This window comes from Topomyia yanbarensis, chromosome 3 (assembly GCF_030247195.1).
Source record: "Topomyia yanbarensis strain Yona2022 chromosome 3, ASM3024719v1, whole genome shotgun sequence".
Lineage (NCBI taxonomy): Eukaryota > Metazoa > Arthropoda > Insecta > Diptera > Culicidae > Topomyia > Topomyia yanbarensis.
In genome coordinates, this window is record NC_080672.1 from 74,145,651 (window position 1) to 74,166,141 (window position 20,491).

Consider the following 20,491-nt stretch of genomic DNA (forward strand, 5'->3'; position numbering starts at 1 on the left):
CGTACGATGGGAGTTACATTCGATAATCTTCTAATGCCACCCTGCTGGCTCCTATGTATGCTGAAAAACTAGGGTAATAATAAAAGTCGGTATTCCCCGGATTTTCGGTACCGGTACCACAACCCTAATCCTAGGTCAATGTCAAAGACTACACAAAACCAGTCTTCCCAAATGATGCTTGTACACAATGTTCGCTCTGGTTCTGTGCTCATATTGAAGACACATTTTGTGTACGAACTCGAACACGCTATTTCGTACCAAAACACGTGCACATGTTCGTCTGCACAACCGTACCACATGTACGTACACGGTGTGCATACACTAGGCGAACACACAGGTTCGTGCCACCAGTTTTCTCCTTCTCACTCTCATCATCACTAGCGTTGACTCTTTTTGCCTTGTGCGAATCGTTCTCGTGTGCGCACCAGATGTACGTACACGGATGTTTGAGATGAACCTGTACATCGAAACGAAGCATGTTTAAGGTTGAACACGTGCACGAAATTTTCTACACAGGTACAAACTCGTCGATGTTCATGGGAAGTCTGCAAAAACAATCAGGTAACAAAAACTGCACGATTAGAGTGAAATATCAACTAAATGAATTATGGAAGCAATGGCCGCACGATGGAACAAGAGTATTAATAGAATACGTAGCAAATTGAAGTCTATGTAGAATAAAATATGTCAAAAATGCAGTGATAAAGGATCAACTAAAAAGTCTCCCACATCAAACTGCATCACGGAAAAAACGCTGTAGAAAATAATATAGGTATTTTCTCTTTAAAATTTTGGTAGACGTAGCTTAGAGTGTATTGATTACACTCTATTTTATAGCCGTCAGTTTTTCGAAAATTGGAAAAAATGGCGTCACCCGAAAAGTAACGTCGCGAATTGATTTTGCGCAAGCAATTGAAAAATCCCTCAACTCTCTCATCGGGACTTCGGAAAACAACTCGGAATCGTGCAGTCAACGGTGAGTCGTGTGATTAAACGTTACTACCGAACTCACAGCATCGAACGGAAGAAGAAATGCAGTCAGAATGTTCTATAAGTGATTCGCATCACAATTTTGTAGTACAAGCATTTAAGCGAAATCCCAATACTTCAGTGTGGCCAAAAAGTTGAATCTGTCTGCTGACGAAGCCTCACAGTCTCATCGTGGATGATGAGACTTACGTCAAGGCGGACTTCCGGCAGCTTCCGGGCTACTGTTCTTCATCGTTCAGCACGAGTTTGATGTTCCGGAAGAAGTGAGGATGCAGAAACTTTCAAAGTTTTCCAATAAATACATGATTTAGCAAGCGATCTGTTAATGTGGCAAAGGAAGTGCGCCGTTCATTACTACCGGGACTGCAAACGGGGAGATAAACCTCAAGGAGTGTCTACAGAGGCGTCAGCTTCCTCTGTTGAAGCAAAACGACGGCCCTACGATTTTCTGGCCGGATCTAGCTTCGTGACACTATTCAAATGTTGTACTGGAGTAGAACGAAGCCGACAGGGTCACTTTCGTACCCAAGGACATGAACCCCGCCAATGCATCGAAACTAAAAGGCTCATCGAAAAATATCGTGACGATATTTAATTAGCAAGGAACTGGAAGGTGTGAAATATTTCTCAATATTAAGAGCCATAATACTCAAGAAAGAGCAAGGAGTTGAAAGAAGAAAATTTAGAAAAGTGTAGAACAAGGTCATATGAGCAAGCAGAGTCTGCGGCATGTCCAATCAACACACAGTGACTATATGCAGAGCTGCTGAGGCAAACACAATAGTCGATCAAATAAAACACCCCGGCAGGCAATAAGTGAGGGCAAAAACAAGATCATTCAAGAGTTTCAATGTCGCAAAATGCGGTGGTGAAAACAAGGGTCAAAAGTCATTTTCGAACTTCAACGGGTCAGATGGACAATGATACCCTTCAAACCCTACAAATCCTCGGGTTTGGGTTTTCTAGCGTCCATCCTAAAAGTGCTGAGAACTTTTTTATCAGGCTCTGGTCCGTTTTCTTTAGATGCAGTTATGCCTTAGAGTGCGTGCCGTTATATATTAGAGGGCAGTCATGGTGGTGTTAATACCAAAGGCAGATAGACGAGACGTAGACCAGCCTAAAAAAGACAGACCAGTCAGCTTTATATCTTTACTACTTAAAGGTACGAAAAAAGTAATTAACTCGAACAGAAGGCTTGAATTTCTTCGTAGGTAATCACTAAACAATAATCAGTGTGCCTTTAAACCTGGAAAATCAACTATTACAGCGTTGCATAATTTTGTTAACAAGATTGGAAATGCATTGCAAAACAGAACGCACAGATCGCTCTTCATCGACTTTGAAGGAATCCTATTAGAATACTTCCTAATCAAAGAGAATACTGACAAAAGGATGATTGAAACATAATATTGCTAGAATGTGAAAGCATAACTATAAAAACTACTAGAAGCTATCCTCAAGGAGGATTACTCTCACCCCTTATGTGGTCTCTGGTAGTGGACGGACACCTCAGCGAACTGAAAGGTTTGGGATTCGCAATAATTCATGATTTCGGAACGTATTCGAACTGCATAGAACCAAAAATGACAACTGGCTTTATACATCAGTTAACAGTTTAATGGTTTGGTGGTGGAAAAAAGAAGACCATTATGACCCAGTTCGCGTGCATCATGATATCCAAAACTACGAACATCCGTTTTCAAGGCTCTTGATGCACTATTGTGTCGTTGCTATTGTGCTTTATAATGTCCCGGACGATGTGATGCATTTTGCCTTTCGGATATTATTGGTCGGTTACGCAGTATACCTAAGCTAAGCTAATAGTCTAATGATCGATGGTATTTCCAAAACATACTGAATGATTGATACTCAACATTGTTGATTGCTTCTTTAACATATAATCTGTAACTTAACATTCCAGCTGAAAAAAATGATGTGATAATTGCTTTTGAGATTGCTTTTTCTAGTTGATCTACAACTACAACTTGATTTTTACAGATCCTAACTTTGAACATTATTTCCCCGTAAATGTTTCAACTTCCATAATTGTAGATTCCCAATCAGTAACATAGTGTTAACTTAGTTAATTTATTATAATCTAATGTTTTTAGTGACGATAGCAAGAAAATCAACAAGAAATACGATTCAATTATTGCAAATTGGCGAAATCAGCAAATAATTGGCGCTATACTTAAAAAAAAATAAAACTTAAAAGCAGTGTAAACCAAAATCCGCTCCGAACTGAAAAAGCATGGTTTATGTAGTGCTCTAGTTTCTTTCAGTGTCGTTAAAAGCACACCCACAACCAGTGCTTAAATATACTTCAGATCCATGTGTTTACAGCTAACACCATAACACTGTTTTTAAAAATACCCAGTTCCACGGGAAAATATAATTTGATAGGGTAAGTAGGACAAAACAGGGTTGTATGTGTTGTGTGTGGTGGAACCTTACCGCATAGATTCATCAGGGAGTTGGATTTACGTCCCCGGAAATTGGCACCTTTCGCTAGCGAGATACGTGATAAGGTACGACCTCGTTCGATCGTCGCTGGTTCTGTAAAACGAATTATACTATGGTAATGTGTGTGTTCCATTGGTTTGATTCTGTCTATTAATAATTGATTCGTTCCGAAATACATACGTTTGGGAAAACACAACAATATCTTATTCTCGATGTACAAAATAAATCAACCAAAATCGAAGCGAACGTTTGAAACTGAAGGTAGTTGTTTGTCGATTAAATATTATTTCTGTGTCGTTACTTAAAAGTGGAAAGGAAAACGAAACCTTGAGTTTAGAAAAAAAATTAAAAGTGCTCATATCCAACAGATTTCCTCGTGAAACCCTAATCTAAAGTAAGGTAGAAGCACCAAAACTGTTAAAAGTAAAATTGAGATTGGGTCAAACCACTCTTCCAGACTTTTTAAAATGTATATAATGAGTAAAATGATCATGCGAGAGTGCGCTGATAGAAATTATTTACGATATGAAGCTACTTACTAACGCAACCAAACAAACAGAAGTATCGTGCATAACGTTCGATTAGTTTAAATTTGCTTACTAACTAAAGAGAGATAGGTTCGTCAATGGTAAAAAGTTAGTATGTTAGTGTTAACAGACAAGGGTTAGACAGTATTGATATCCGCCACCAACCTCTTCCAGTTTTGTACGAGCCTCTTCGCCCTATCGGTGTTGAGCTGCTACTAGGATATTCATCCGGTGATTCTAGAAGGGTTGATGCATGAGTAGCGTGGAACCGATGGTGATTGGTTTGTATTAGGTGTGAATTGTTGTTGTACCCGAACGCGAGATTTTACAAGCACGCGCGATAAACATGTGCAGTTATTACAGGTGATGGGAAAAAAGATAAAAGAAAATGAAAAGTATTGGTTAGTATTACTTTCTACTCGAAAACCCTGCTAGGTGAATAGTAACATCTACGATGACTAAAGCATGTGTGTGTTCCGAGTGAATTTCCAAACTAACTACGAGTAATATGTTACACAGTAACACAATATAACGATCGAACAGTAACAACAACGGTAAGGTTTAGATATTTCAATTAAATTTGTTTTATTTATTTTAAATTACAATTAAGTATTGTTTAATCTGTCATTTTTCGGGAGTTAAAAATCCCCTCTGATAATTTAGTTAATGCTAAAACGGTCAACCTGTATATTTCATTGTGTTGAACGTTTCGCTTGGGTTAAGATAACCATCATCTTATTACAGAATATACTTCAGCCGACGACAGAGTCGGGGAATAGCGCACATCAAAGCATTGTATTCTTCATCTCTTCCATCATGGGATGACACCTAACTGATAACGAAGAGCGAAAAATTATTAGAGGACTGCTATCATCGAGGGATTCACGCATCTGCATGTCTTTTCACTATCGTAAACGACGTTTTGGAGTTTTTCCTGGAGAAGGTGATCCTGAAAGGAACAGTGGAACTCAAGCGAGCGCGCTGGCAGTTAATATTTTAGCATTACTTCATTTTGTCGATTTTCTAGAGGAGACTCCATCAGTGATCATCCTAGAACTCCAGATCTTTTTGGTTTATTCTCGCTGATTAGTTTTTTATTTTGATTGCTTCGGTTTTTTTCATAGACGACATATTGTATGAATTTGTCGTCTTTCGAAATTACCAGCTCGGAGCTTTATTGATACTGTTGATAAAATAGTTTCACCTGATCCACCTCGTGGTTCATGTCAACGCCATTTTCCATGCTCTACTGTGCTACCGAGTAGTGAACGCTGTATTCTTTTCCCAATCATACCGAGCACTCGATAGTCTGCTTCCATCCACGTTCATGCCTCATGGCTGTACATAGTAACAGGGAGTATCAGCGATTTATATAGAGCAAGATTTGTGCGCATCTATTGGCTACGGGATTTTAACTGACTACGTAAAATATAGAAAGTCCTATTCGTCCTAGCCGTGACACGTCTTTCCCGGCTAACATCAACGCACCGTACCCCAATGATTTCCAGCTCAAAAGCAACACAGTTTGAACTGCCTCGCTTTCTACCAGCTACCATGTATTTTGTCATGTCAGAGTTTATTGTCAGTCTCGATTCTCGGAGCTTCCCTTTTAAAGGCAAAACTGACACTGTTTCTTACACAGACTATATAAGGTGTACACTAGAGTGGCTCGTGGTTGTATAGGAAACCTTAAAATGAATTGAACTAGCGGGCAAAGCATTTTTTGATTTCATTTTGTGGTCCCTAATACCTATACAAAATTTACGAGCGGTTGGTTATTTACGGGGTTTGCGCATCTCGTTCAAAGTTTGTATGAGATTTAATGTGGGAATATCTTTATTGTTTATTTCTATTATACATTAACAGGCTTTTGTTATTAAGTCCCAATGATGATAAAATGGGTGGCAAATGGCGAGTTGACAACAAAAAGAGCGTCCAATATAGCTCTAGTCCCCACAAGTTCCTACTTCCACGGGTCGAACTATGACAAATGACCGCCAGCTGAGAGTGGCGTGCTTAGCTGGTAGCGCAGCCTGGGCACTGTTGTCCTTCTGACATCAGTGAAGTGAGGAGATACGTACCCGAGTGTCTGTTCACCAGAAGATGCAAGCCAAACAGCGTCTGACTGACATCCAGCGGCTGAATAAGAAACGCTGCATCGCGCCAGCTACACCTAAGGTGGCATCCCCACCGGCGCGATGTGGGTAGCGCGACCCCGGCAAAGTACCGGGGTAGGTACCGAAACACCACGAAAGGCAAGAGTAGATCAAAAAACGAACTGGATTTACGGCCAAAGACCCTGCAACGAATAAAGGATAACGATTGGAAACGTCATGAACCCGCACGCGTAGGGCTCCTGGCTCACGAACTGCGTAACGTTGGCGTGCACGTGGCAGCAATACAGGAAGTGCGATGGCCGAAAACCGGAGAACGCGGATTCAGAGCAGTAGACCCCATTGCGAACACTTCATTTGTTTTACTGATGATATTGATATAATTGGATGAGGCTTTCGTGCCTTTTAAGAGGGAGGCAGCGAGGATAGGCTTAGTCATCAACTCAGCCAAGACAAAGTACATGATCGCAGGTAAAGAGTGAGGCAGGTCTTGTGGTGTTGGTTCCGAGGTAGTGCGTGATGATGACAATAAGTTCCAACAGCTTTGAAACGGCGCAAAGTGATGTATTGCCACGGTAGTCATTTTTCGATGTCATTTTTTCTTCTTTTTTATATACAGAAAACATATGCGCGTATTCTCAGTATGAGGGTGTAAAGACAGTTGGAAAAGGTGACGAAGGGGAGACAGCAAACGATCGATATGATGTTTCAAAAGAACGGATGGTATTCCGGCGGGTCCCAGTTTATGAGTTGATTTCAGCTCGGGTAATCATTGCATCATCCACATCAATTTGACCAAAAATCTGTGTAAGCGATGGGACGTTTCTTGCGGCGACGGAAAAATGCTCATGAGAGAAATTTACAGCATTCAAAACACTGGCGATGGAGAAGAGATGAAAGATTTCATTGTTATCGGTACCCATTTCTCCAGTCAGAGTCATCGTCGATGGAAGACCAGACTCTTTGTGTTGCTCGTTGATATACCTCCAAAAAGACTTTGGATGCGATTTGAGTTCTCGTCGAGCATTACGTTTATGATGCGAGTAGCAGCGTTTGCTACTTTTTTGTACTCGATGATAAGCCACATAATGGTTCCTGAGTGACAAGGTGCGATACTTTGTAAATTTTCACAATGCGGCTCACGTTACTGCTTTGAGTCGCCGTAACTCATCAGATCGCCACGGCGGTTGCACCGCATTGGGGTTTACCTTCTTCGGGATGAATCTATCGATGATATACGCCATGACATGTGTCAAGGTCTACGCTGCTTATTCGACATTTTTGTTATCGAGAATGTGATTCCAGTCAAACTTCGATAGAAAAACAGCGATGCTGCGATGGCATGCATTGCGATCGTCGTAGAAAATCGGGTCAGGAAATATCGTTCAAGTGTAGAAAGTACGCGGTTGGCGGCTGGTAAACTTATTCGTTCGTACGGCGAGTACAACAAAGCAACGAATATCATAAAGAACTGCATTGACAGCAACCATGACATGTACTTGTTGATCTTGTTACACCTGTAGACGGATTCTACGTAAAATGTGTAATGGATGAGTATAGAAGGTGGCCAACAACACACGCTATTTTCAGAAATTGTTTCGAGGCTGATACAACAACAGCGGCATTTCCCAAGGAAACACACCGCCGTTCCAATGGCAGCCATCGCAAATTGAAGTATATGCTAATGCCACTTTATTTTCAACCATCAACCCGAATCTACCCGAGCCAGCGCGAGGCAATCGACAAAAACAGATACTTTTGTCTTGTGTACATTGTCATAAAAGCAAGAACTGGTACTCCCGGTGACTATTGACTTCCGGAAACTGTCATGTTGTGGTTTCACCTGGAACGTATTCAAACTTGGTTCTCGCACGTCACTTTTAATTATTATATCCAGAAAATATAAACCAACTTAAAAAGAAAACTGTTCCGTTTCTCCAATAATTAGGCCTCAACAAATGTGAGTTGAGCCCAAAGTTCATCCAAAAAAGTGAATTAAACCTGAGTTGTTGATTCAAATTACAATTCAAATACAATTATCATTCTTGCTTTCAAATGTTACATTCGCATTAGCTTACTGAGTTAGGGCCAATTGCTACACACACACACACTTAACACTTAAACCAGTTCTAACACACCATTAAGGTTGGACAGAGAATGCGCAAAAATCGCAAACGAAAAAAGCAGTATTTTTCCACACCGTGTTAGATCTTCATAAAAATCAATCAGCAGTACTGTATCAACATCCTACATAAGCTGATTGATTTTTATGAAGATCTAACACAAGGTGTGGAAAAAACTGCTTTTTTCGTTTTCGATTTTTGCGCATTCTCTGTCCAACCTTAAACCTGATTTAAAGTTAAACGTGGGTGAACAAATCGGCGATTATAGAGGCAGTTTTAATTAACTAAAGTTTGCTTACTTCGAGACACAACTATCAAAAATTTTATTTTTTATTTGTATTGTATTGGTTTATTGTTATGAATATTGTTAAAATTGACTTCAATAATGTATCCTCCACCAAAAAGGGTTAGACCAAGCATTTCAAATGACAAACATTACCTTCGTAGTACTGTGGTATGGTTCGATCAGTACACAATGGACAAACACACGATAGACATCATAGCAGAGACATTACACGGACAAACGTAGCACAATTCAAGCAAGACTGAGCTACTCATCAAATTACCAATTTAAAAAAAAAACTCAGAACTACTAGAATTAACCAAACGAATCATAAACAACGAAACAGTAAATCGTTACAAAGGTTTGCACTGCAAAGCTTGTATACTTTACCTCTAATAGCTAACGAATCCTGTGACCCTCTGTAGTAATCTCGACGCATAGAGTTTGAGCTTTGCAGGCCGATTCCTGAGCACGGCAAAAACAGAAGGTGCGGGTGGTGGCAGGGTACAAACACAAAAGCACAACAAAATGGCACAATCACATGAAATCAAAAAAGGATTCAAATCAATTGAGAACAAATTAGGCTAACAACTAAAACGGTATTAACTGATACTGTTTTGTCTTGCTTTGGTTTTACAGTTGGCCGTCGAACGTTTAAATGTGTGATTGGCAATGACATAGGCACCACTGCGGTTTGAAAATTGTGATGGAAAAAATGCAAGTACTTACCGGTCAAATTGGAGTTGGACCCCTTTTTGCCTCGACTACTGAGGCTGGAAGTTTCGCTCAGATCAATCGAACCCGTCTCGACGTGTATCGTTTTGGGCCTCGGTCGATTGAGCTTCTGTGGTCGCATTTTGGCTGCTGGTGTGGAAGTTTGGTGCATTTGTGCGGCTGGGGACTGATGCAACAGTGCTTGATGTTGCTGGTGTTTGATAAGCAGCTCCCGATCGATGGTTTTACCCTAGGAAAAGCATAATTATTTTGCAACATGTATATTTTTTTCGGAAATTAAGATATCTCACCTCTCTCTCTGCTTCTTCGATGGCCTTTTTGAGTTTGTGCGCCTCCAGGATAGCCTGACGCCGGGCAAACTGTTCTTCCTTTTTCCGCGCACGTTCCTCCTCCTTTTCCCGTTCCTTTTCTCTTCGCTGCATGGCATCAATTTCCTTGCGTGCTTTGGCTTCCTCGGCCTGCTGCCGTCGCTGCAGCGAAAGCAGCATAATCTTTTCCTTTCTCCGTTCCATCTCATCGACAGAGCTCTATAAAGGTTAAGTCCATTTTCAGTACCCAGCAAAACCAACTTTTTTTAGTAAACCGAAGACTACCTTATAGTTAATTTATAGATGATAAAACCCATAAGCCTGAACCTCATTATTCATTTGAGATATATTGATAAATGATACAAAATATTTGCAACAGAAAAGGTGTGAAATTGACGGTGTGACTGCGATCTTATCGAATTGCTCGTTTTTTTGCTTATTACTCACTTATCGGAGCGAAACGTATTGTATTAATCATGATTCAAAATATGATAAGCATACTACTGTAAACATGGTTATTACTATGTAATAAATAAAATTTGTTTTAAATTCTCTAAAAACAAAAATTCTGCTTTTGAAAATGAACTCAGTTGTGGGACGTTCAGGCTTTTCTTAAACGTCATTAGTTCTACTCACCGGGTCCAGATTGGTCGCATCGGTTCCGATCACTAGCTTAGCCTTGCGCTGATTCTCATTCTCGCTTCCGTATTCATCGCTGTTGTTGTTGTTATTGTTATTATTATTGTAGTGATGAATATTGTTATTGTTCACTCCACTGTTGGTGTGATTTGTCACATCCTCTAGATGACGCCTCTCGCTCAAATCCCGCTCGTATGCCATACCGATGCCACTATGGTTGTTATTACTAGATCGATTCCCGGCGCTACCAGCACCCGTCTCGAATGGCGACGTTGCACTATCGATGATGCTCTTGCGGCTCACCACTTGCTCTTCGTTGAAGTTGGCCGAGAAACTGTTGGCCGTTTTCACGCTGAAGGTGCCGAAATTATTTTGATTGTTCTCTGAATGGGACGAAATGATCGGAGTAACCGAGAAATCAGTGTCGAAGAAAGAGCCAGAAATAAAAATAAGCGACACGAAGCATCGCTCGAAATATTAAGTGACCTTCTTTCAATGATATATGGGTTGACCATGAGCGATTAATAATACGCATTTGACGAAAATAGTTGTATTGATGGGAAAGCTGAATTTACAACGTGAATGGAAACAAGCAAAATACTAATACGCCACTGCTGCCCGCGCAGTAAAACTTGAAGGTAGGGTCAGTCATGTGTGAAATCAGGGTTGCCATAGAAAGACCAACAACTATTTTAGCAGTATAGGTTTTTAGCTTCGTTTGTTTATACTGATGAAAGTTAAGATGCATTCAAAGATCCGCTCTCCTGGCGACACTGGCCCGAGACCCACACGGTCAACTGATAAGCGCTGTACGACTGGGTAGGTGGGATCGGTGTTGTGCTAGGAAGGTAGCTACATTCATTTCAGTTACAGGCGGTAGGGTTTGCCATTGCTACAGTGTGGAGTTTTCAACATTTCGTGTCGTCACGGTTGAAGGCACAAGGTGGCAGACGGAGCGAGAAGGAAATAAGAAGTGTAATTGAATTGGAAACCGATAAATCTGAAGCTTTGAAAGCGAATCTTCAAACTGTGCAATTTTTTAAACTATAGTAACTATCACAAGTACCAATATCATCTGCTGGTATTACTTTTCCGAAGAAATGAACCAATCGATAAAAAGATTGTTGTCTATCGTGAAATAGAATGCATGAATTGGTTTACCTTGTTGCTCATGAACAACCCGATTGAATTTAAAACAAAGTCTCCAAACATCAACTTACCTCTATGGCTGGATCTTTCGGACTCTTTGTTTCTTTCGCTGTGATCTGTGTCTAGCTTATCTTTCTTCGGTGAACGCTTGGTTCGCAATGGGGGTTTGGGCCGCTTTGGCTGCTCGTTGTCAAATGAGATGTAGAAACCTTTCTCGTTCACATCATCTTGCTGTGGGTCCTGCGGGAAGAACGAAAGACCGAAATTAAGTACAATGTGCTGAATACTACGAGAATAATATGTATATAAATTTGTAGTATATAGGTTAAACTTTACAAATCAAGTTTTGTAGATAGAACATTTTTTTATTCAGTCTGTTTATTTGAGAAGGCACGATACCATCACAACTTGAAGGTGCCAATTTTTGCATATTACATTTCTTAACCACCTTTTTGTAGAAAGTTTGAATTTAGTTAAAGATATGAAACGGTGATTATATTACATCAAAGTTATAGTATTTTGAGAGTACATTTTTCAGTAAAAAACAAGCATTAGTGTAAAAAAAAAAAAATGTATAATTAGCGCAGTTATGGCCGTTTCCGCGAATCCTTTTTTTGGAGGGGGGTGGTGTAAAGGTTTCAGCGTGAAAAAAAAAACATTTTCTTTTGCGAATTCTTTTAACTTTAACAAAAATTTTGTACATTATAGTTCATCGTTTCAATAACATGCTGTAATTTTTCTACGCAAAAATATCGACAAACGACTCGGTGACGCAGCTTTTTGTACAACGTCTCTTAAACGTCAGCTTACCGCTGCTCATCTTTACTAGCATTTCGACGCCGTCGATCGACCGTCTCATAGAAGAGATCTCTTTTACCGAATCCTCAATCTCCGTCGGAACTCGTATATGAGACGCTCAAGGGGTTCTACAAGGTCGATTATCAACTATCTGAAGCGAAAAAGACGTTATATATAATTGTATAAATATTCCCTAATCCTATAATCAACTAAGGCTGTCTGTCGATTCATGTTGCAGAAATGCTAATTATGTGACCATCATGAATACGTCAGCCAATCTTCATTGAACCCCTTCAGCACCAGTTTGGCCTAACCAAGCCGTAACGCCACAAAAGTTTCGGTTCACTTTATCCTCATCAGTAAAAACAAAGCTTGGTTGTATACCATTCCCCCGAAAGCCATTTCCCAGAAAGATATTCCCCAGAATTCCTTTCCCCAGAATGTACCATTCCCCAGAAAGACATTTCCCAGAATGTACCAATCCCTAGAAAACCATTATCCAGAATGCCCCATTCCCCAGAAAGTCATTCCCCAGAATGCCCCATTCCCCAGAAAAGTTATGGTTTTTATTTATTATTTGTGGTTAAGCCAAAGGTTTACGCATAGCTAATTAAAGAAACTTATGCGGTGTTAAGCTGCTGAGGATGTACCGTCGAAAGCGGCGGCCTCTCGCAAGCAAACCTGTTATCCTCTCGTATAGCCGGTTTACTCGAACATAGGACTTGGTTCCTTCTTTCAAACATGAGCAGTTCTTTGAATTTAGTACGCCAAGCAACTCTTGCACGCAAACTTGTGATCTTTTCGTCTGCCCGGTTTATTCAAACATAGATGTTGATTTCTTCTTTGGAGCGTTGGTTGAATCCATATTAAAATCGAAATGAATGCATATTTTGACAAATGGTTTCGTGGGTTTTTAGAGCATTTATTTTTCTTTTGTATTGGGAATGTTTCGTACGCAAATGTACAATTCACCCGATTGCTCGGTTTACTCAAATAGGTTGCACTAAATACATTCGAAAGTATTTTCATACCTTACGCCAAATGGTACTTATAGCACAGAGTTACAGACATAAGACTCGACAACAATTATTCATCAATGTTAGCGATCATTTGAATTGAATATATTATTAGTTGGGACTGTTATCGCATCTGCGATTATGGCGCCACTGACATATGCGCAAGTATACGGGGGATATACCAATTGCTCCTGGGCCTGAGGGTTGACTAATTTGTAAATGATTGGTTAGAACCGTGTATAAAAGGTGTAGCTAGTGTTTTGGCCGAATTGGCGCAACGATACTTTTGCGAGGAGCCGCCGCTTTCGACGGCTTATCCGTACCAGCTTAACATCGTGCATCATGCATCAGTTCCTTGACTTAGGTAATGTACAAAGTTTTCGTTTCGCCACACAACCTTACTTACATAACACTGTTACATTCTTTTGGATCCTAGGAAGGGGGCTACCCTAGAGGCAGATCACTTGTGATGCATGTTTAAAAATCAGCGAAATTAAATGCATTTATTTCCATCAAAATAGAAATTCATAATGTAGTTTGCGTTGCGTGCAATGTTTTTGTGTTGCGTGCAATGTTGTTTGTGTTGCGTGTAAGACGTTAAAACCATACAGAAAAACTAGCCCTACATTTAACAAAACGTCGAACAAAGTGGATCAGCGTAGGACGTTTGTTAAACAAACTTTTCTGCGAGACAGTGCAAAAATGGAAATTAAATGCATTTTTTTCAATTTGATACAAATTTCTTATACATTCTTAGAGTGATCTGCCCCTAGGGGCTACCGCTTTCTATGGTTGTTGTTAAATGGCACTGAAAAACACACCTGTACTGAATTTTGCGATTTGTCTTATATGTATGTTTATATTATTAAAAGAAAAGTAAAAATATTGCTATTGTCTAATGCTGCTACCAGTACACTTTTCGAGGGGAGCAATATGGCCAACATAATGAAAAAATGTTTTGATTTTCATCAACAAAATTTCCCACTTCAAAAAAAATGTATGGGAAATGGTTATATCTGTGGAATGAACTTATGAGCATTGGTTCATTCTGGGTATAGTTTTCTGGAGAATAGTTCTTTCTGGGGAAAACACTTCGGTATTTTAGCTTCTGTGGAATGATTTTTCGGGAAAGTTAGCTATTCTTTATTTGAATTCGGAATAAATAATGTCATCCTAACTTCCGGTTTCAACACAATGCAAATCATTCCAAATGTGACCGAATCGAAGAATGTCGTTCGATGGAAATGAGAACTAGTAGTACGTTTGAAAAGATCAAATCTATAAAAAAAAGTTAAACATTTCTGGGGAATGACTTTCTGGGAAATGGTGCATTCTGGTGTATGGAATTCTGGGGAATGGTACATTCTGGGAAATGACTTTCTGGGGAATAGTACATTCTGGGGAATGATATTCTGGGGAGTGGAATTCTGGGGAATGGCTTTCTGGGGAATGATTTTCGGGGGAATAGTATACAATCCAAAGCTTCTGTACCACCGGGACATCAGTCCCAACCAGTCGTTCGAACGTACACGTAAATTGCGTCTCATTTTCTGGATTTAGTGCCTATCTAGCGGCCCAGTCAGCTGTTAGGTACTGACGAGGAGAATCCGAAACACAACACATCAGACTTAACAATTTAGCTCCTTAAGGAGTACACGCACATTCATTTTTTTATTTTTGTAGCACCGTGTTATTAATACTAGGGGGTGCGTAATTGAATACATAAATACTATAAATGAATTTTAGCTTTTGTTTTTGAGATTTTAATTTAAAGAAAGGAAAACATTTAAATTCGCTTGTAGTTTAAAGGAAGGGAAACAGATTCAAATTGAGTTTTTTTATGACAAGGGCCTTCCGAAAAACATTTTCAGAAGGGTAAGGGGTTGATTTCAGCCACGGAGTAACAGCAATATCAGATACAGGAGAGAGAGGACAAAAATGACAAAGAAGAGAACATCAAGCTTGCAGTTTGTGGTAAATCGTCAACGGTTGACAGCCTTGGACCGCGAAGACAGCACACAGCAGGACAGATCCGTAGGGAGTCCTGCAAGATGGGTCAGAACTCCGGGTCGATTTCGGCTCCAATTTTGGTTTATGCAAGCAGATTGGTGAGTGAAGACGATCACGTAGTATCGTTCTGGTGCGATTTGGCGCTACAAGCACCACAGGGAATTTCTGAGAATGAGAAAAAGAGGGGCTTCTTATATTAATTGAATTTAGGAAGAGATATATGAGGGACATATAAGGGAGATCGCAGCTTGCCATAAGACCTCGAACTGGGACGTTGAATGTTTTTTTCTCGGGCTCGGAGGGTATCCATTAGCTGAGACCTGGTGGAATCATACTCGATGCACGCCCAGACAATGTACTCGGTATCGTCGCAACAATCGCAGACACCACTATCCACGAGCCCAACACGTCGAAGATGTGCATCCAACGTGTAATGGTTTGCCATGAGTTGAGATATCACACGAATGAACTCACAACCCACATCCATACCCTTGAAGCAAGGTTTAGTCGATACTTTGTAGCTACCATTGGCCGGAATTGAGCAATGAGAAGGAACCCAAACCAAGGTAATCTAAAAAGATTTATCAGTTAAAGCAGTCAGTAGCTCTCGTATTTTCCCCAAAAAATACGAGGGACGCATTCCAAGTTTCATCGAGCGACTAGCGTCAATGGGACATGAAGCGGGTTTGAGAATTGAGATCGACCAGCCTTTCGAAATTTTCAATCACCGATGGGCTCAAGATATGATATTGAATGAGCAATCAATGAGAGTTCTAATAATCGATTTTTCAGCGGGAGAACGCCCGACAAGACTTCAAGACTCATCGTATAGGTCGACTGCATGAACCCTAAGGTGATACACCAACAACGAAATTTCTTTTTGATTAACTAGATGTTCGCTGCGGAGCGAAAGCAGAAGCATCAGTATTTCATTATCGACAGTATCGTTGTTTGATACAGCCTAATAAGGTCTCTTGGGTGGGGACGACACCATGGTCCGATTATTATACGGCGGAAATCAATCCTCTTTTGACACTTCTGTTTCAGATAACTAATGTGGGACCCCCGCTACCTTTCGAGTCGAGCCAAACCCCTAGATATTTTACTGTGAAGGCCTGAGCAATACTCTAACCGTTAATAGAAGCTGTAGTTGTGCTGGTTCACGACTACCACTAGCTCAATTTTCTCCGTAGAGAATTCGATACCCAGCTTTATTGCCCAACTAGAAAAATTGTCCAAGGAATTGTGCAATAATCCTTGATAGCTTTGGGTCCCGTAACAGAAACTACACCGTCGTCTGCAAGTTACCTTAACGTGCAAGAATTGTCAAGACATTCATTGATGTCATTGACGTAAAATTTTTATAGAAGATGGCTTAGGCATGAGCCCTGGGTAGACCCATGTAGCTGAATCTCAACGCATGACGAATCGCCATGCGAGAAGTACATGTGCTTTTACGACAACAAATTCAGCAAAAAAAAAATGTTGAAAGGCCATGCTGAGTGCTCGTTAGTCCGTTAACGAACCGGCGCCAATAACTACGTTCCTTGCTTTCAAAAAACCCTTTTTTCGTGTTTCGTGCCAAGAATCAAGCCAGCCAAAAACCTGTACTCTTGAGTAGATTTGATGTTGTCGGATATCGCGGCAGCATAGCTCTTCCAATCAATATTTTGTGTGAGGTCATACGAAATATTGATTGATTTCAATAGTCTTGAGTCGCTGTTCAAACTGCGATCGGCAGATGGTCGCGGCCGTAGGGATCAGGGATTACCTTCCACGTGCAATTCAAACGCAGCGATGATGAGCAGAGGGACAAAGCTAAAGCGCTCTAGGGCACGCTGGGGGAGCACGAATCCGTTGCATTTCACCTGTGTCAAATTGAAGTTATGGCAAAGATCTTGAATTAAGAAAGATCGGTTATCATCATAGAGGCAACCCTATGCTCGAATTGAAACCAAGGAACACTAGGGTTTTTTGATGTTCCGGGAAGTGCTGGAAACTCCTTTTCTGATCTTATCCTCCGAGCTTCGTTTAGTTCGGTTTAGTTGCATAACTTCCAAGATATGTCACTTTCGGATCCCCAACCTTTTGGCAATTACAAATAAGTTAAAGAAAGAAAATGGCCCTTCTTTTCCTATAACTTCTAGGCACACTAGTAGATGTTCCCTCTTGTGCCCGCCCTCGTTAGAAAACAAGAGGACTTAGAATTTTGAGAATGGTGGCGTAGCTTTCTTTAGCATTTCTACAAAAGAACGTTTGGAACGTCCCGCAAGAGAATGTTAAAGTTTATCACCGTGTACTTTGTACGCGGGACATGCCGAGATATCATGCAGACCGTCTGCACAGTAAGGACACTTTACAGCATTCTTACAGCACGAATCATCTAGATGATTCTCGCCACATTTTCCACAGCGGATTGCTACAATGGGTGGCTGTGTCAGGCATAGGAAAAATCATTTCACGAAACAATCAATTTGAAATCATCCACCAACATGCTCTTACTGTGAAACCCGATCTCTGCAACCCTTCTTGTGCAAATTTTCACTTGGTGATCTCTTATTGTTGAGTAAGTAGTTTGCAATGTGCTTGTGAAAAAAAACAATTTTTAGAATGAAACGACGCTGTACTCAAAAAAAGATCCTGTTGAAAGTTATCCAGGAAGAGGACAGAAAATTCCACTTCAAAGCAGATGAGAATTGCGTATATAAGCAAGCACCGATGATGCTCGAAAATTTCAAAAAGAACATCTTAAAATGCACCCTGCTGTCTACGCAGTAATGAATTTACCTGCACCGCCATACGAGAAAACCGAACCGCGGAGCCGTAACATGGATTGTTTAAAAAATACGAAATTATTAATTGAACAATATCAATTTCAAGTGGATTCTAGTGCAATCTACTTCTCAACGTTGATTATAGTGTACATTTGCACTATAAAGTTGACCTAACCCAACCAGAGAATACAATGTCACATTCATTTGTGAACTAAAAGTTGATTCACTTGTGAATGTTTACAGTACAATCTTCCGATTCAATCCGCGAATGAAGAACACGATCTTCTTCATTCAACATAGTACGTGTCATTCTTTTACCTGGCTCACATCTTCGGAAGTTCATCTCTATCTACGTTCAGTTGTATTCTTTTAGAGAGCTTTAGTCGGATCGTGAATGAACGACTGGCTGTTGTCAAAGCAATGAACGGATTCGCCAAGAATCATGCGAATGAATGATAATTCCCATCCCTGTGTGTGACCCAATTATTTACACTTTTTGCAATTCATGACCCGCAATACATAAAGACGGAGAGGCAGAGGGACTTTATGCAAGAGGATGTTGTTCGGTAAAGCAGTACCAGCGAAGGCCACCCGATAAGTATTTGATTTTTTGTATGTTTTTGAACCATCCTCCGCAACTACTACTGAGTACAAACGCTTGCAAACTGGTACTACGCCAATTGTGCGGATGATCTTTATTAAATCCTTTTGATATTTAAAATCGATGTTTTCAAAAATGTTTCAATCGAAAATATTTTTCCATAAAAAGGCATCGATACAATAATCGGTATCGGTACATTTAACTGGAATTATTTCATCTCATTGTTCAATGTTGGATTGCGATATAAAATATATTACACCACAATGGGTTAAAAACGTGGCTTCTTCATTCAACTTAATCAAATTTATAAACTAACTATCGGGAACTGACGTAGCTAACATAGGTACTTACATGGAAACTATTCGAATTTATCGTTGGTCTCGTAGGCGATGGAATCCTATAGGTACGATTGCCGCTGGTGATGTTCAGCTTATTCAAATGCTTGTCCAGCTCCTGATTGCTGTTGTGCTGCACCTTGCTGCCCGTTTTACTGCTACCGTACAGCTGCTCCAGCTGTTGCTGTTGCTGCTGTCTTCTAGTGAAACTGGTGTTCTTCGATGTGTTTATCTCGATGTCACCGGTGTCCTCATCACCAATAAAGGAAATACTTTGCGGTGCCATATCGTCAATCGGCGGAGACAGCGGCATGCTTCGGTTATCTCGAAAACTATCATTATGACTGCGGTTTTCTGCACTGGGTGAAGAATTGCTACTGCTGCCATGACTTATCATCTGTGAGATTTGGTTCCGAACTCGGTTATGCTGGGGGCTACTCGAAGAACCGTGGTGTACTTCGAACAGATTTTGGAATGACTGCTGGCTGCCGCTATGTCGACTCGTGTTACCGTAGCTGTCGGCAGCACCAGAGTCACCGTTATGATGTAGCGAAAAGCCACTTTGACTAGGAGATTTGTTGTACGGTGAACTCTTTATACCCTGATTCCAAGCGTTGATGTCCAGAGCTATGTCACTGGTACCCCCACGTTGATTGGCAGCAGCCGCAGCTGATTGTGCCCACGTCCGCCGCTGAGCGGGTTGTGGTGGCAGCGTCGAGTTACTGTCATGCAAAAAGAATTGATTGTGCTGTTGTTGTTGTTGTTGCTGGATGGGTGGTTCTTTGACTTCCTGCATCAAATATGGGTCCCGATAGTGATTCGAGTCCTGGTAAAATTGTTGCTGCTGTTGATCCGTACTTAAATACGGATTTGAAGAGTATTGATTTTCCTTTCGGTACTGCCCATTTTCGTACCCCATGTTGGGATACTGCTGCTGCTGAGGCTGTTGTGTATATTGCCCCTGATCATTAACGTACTGGAGTGTGTGTAGTTGCTGCTGTTGTGACATGTACGGATCACGACTGGGAGGTCGCGATCCATAGTTAATTGGGGATTGCTGCTGCTGTTGTGGGTGCTGTTGCTGCGGCAAATGAGGACTAGAGCCGAACAATTGAGTATTGATAGGTCGGTAAGTACCGTGTATCGTTTGCTGAATGTTCTGTTGGGAACCGTATTGCTGAAAAATAAAATTTTGAACAATTTCATCGGGTATATTTTGTAATATTAAATGGCATATTAATCAGGCAAGCATTTTCAACTTTTATGAAATTCTCTTAAAGGTATGTCATATATGAAAGATTTACAAAACACAAGATCATTATTATATTATTGCATTGTACCGATGATTGATTGAATTGAGTATTGTGATGTGAGGATGGATAGGACAATGATAGTTCTACGAACTCACCTGGCTAAGTAAACTGGCGATTTGTTGTGCATGCAGTAGCTGATGTGCCTGGATGGTTTGGGCCTGGATCTGGCTCTGCTGTTGGGTTAAACGCTGAATGTCAGCCTGGATGTCGTGCAGGTTGGAGTTCATTTTTGAAATACTTTGCTACAGGAGGCGCAGCATCGAATAATTCGAAATGCGGCATATGGCAGATAGCAGAGGATGTTTCGCAACGC

At 40.7% G+C, this 20,491-nt stretch overlaps 1 protein-coding gene across 21 annotated transcripts in view; it reads right to left on the reverse strand.

The window, feature by feature from the left end:
- Positions 1–20,491, reverse strand: part of LOC131690434 (patronin-like) — a 49,201-nt gene that overhangs the window by 15,168 nt on the left and 13,542 nt on the right. For 5 of the 21 annotated variants that reach the window (XM_058976198.1, XM_058976191.1, XM_058976182.1 and 2 more), the window contains 9 exons: positions 20,274–20,420; positions 18,882–20,042; positions 11,403–11,571; positions 10,180–10,565; positions 9,526–9,762; positions 9,230–9,464; positions 8,891–8,965; positions 4,146–4,217; positions 3,445–3,546 (listed from right to left, as the gene is read on the reverse strand). In XM_058976198.1, the coding sequence (XP_058832181.1) occupies positions 3,445–3,546; positions 4,146–4,217; positions 8,891–8,965; positions 9,230–9,464; positions 9,526–9,762; positions 10,180–10,565; positions 11,403–11,571; positions 18,882–20,042; positions 20,274–20,420 (2,584 nt within the window). The remainder of the gene's footprint in view (positions 1–3,444; positions 3,547–4,145; positions 4,218–8,890; positions 8,966–9,229; positions 9,465–9,525; positions 9,763–10,179; positions 10,566–11,402; positions 11,572–18,881; positions 20,043–20,273; positions 20,421–20,491) is intronic. The other 16 variants (XM_058976196.1, XM_058976194.1, XM_058976184.1 and 13 more) reach the window with 10 other exon arrangements.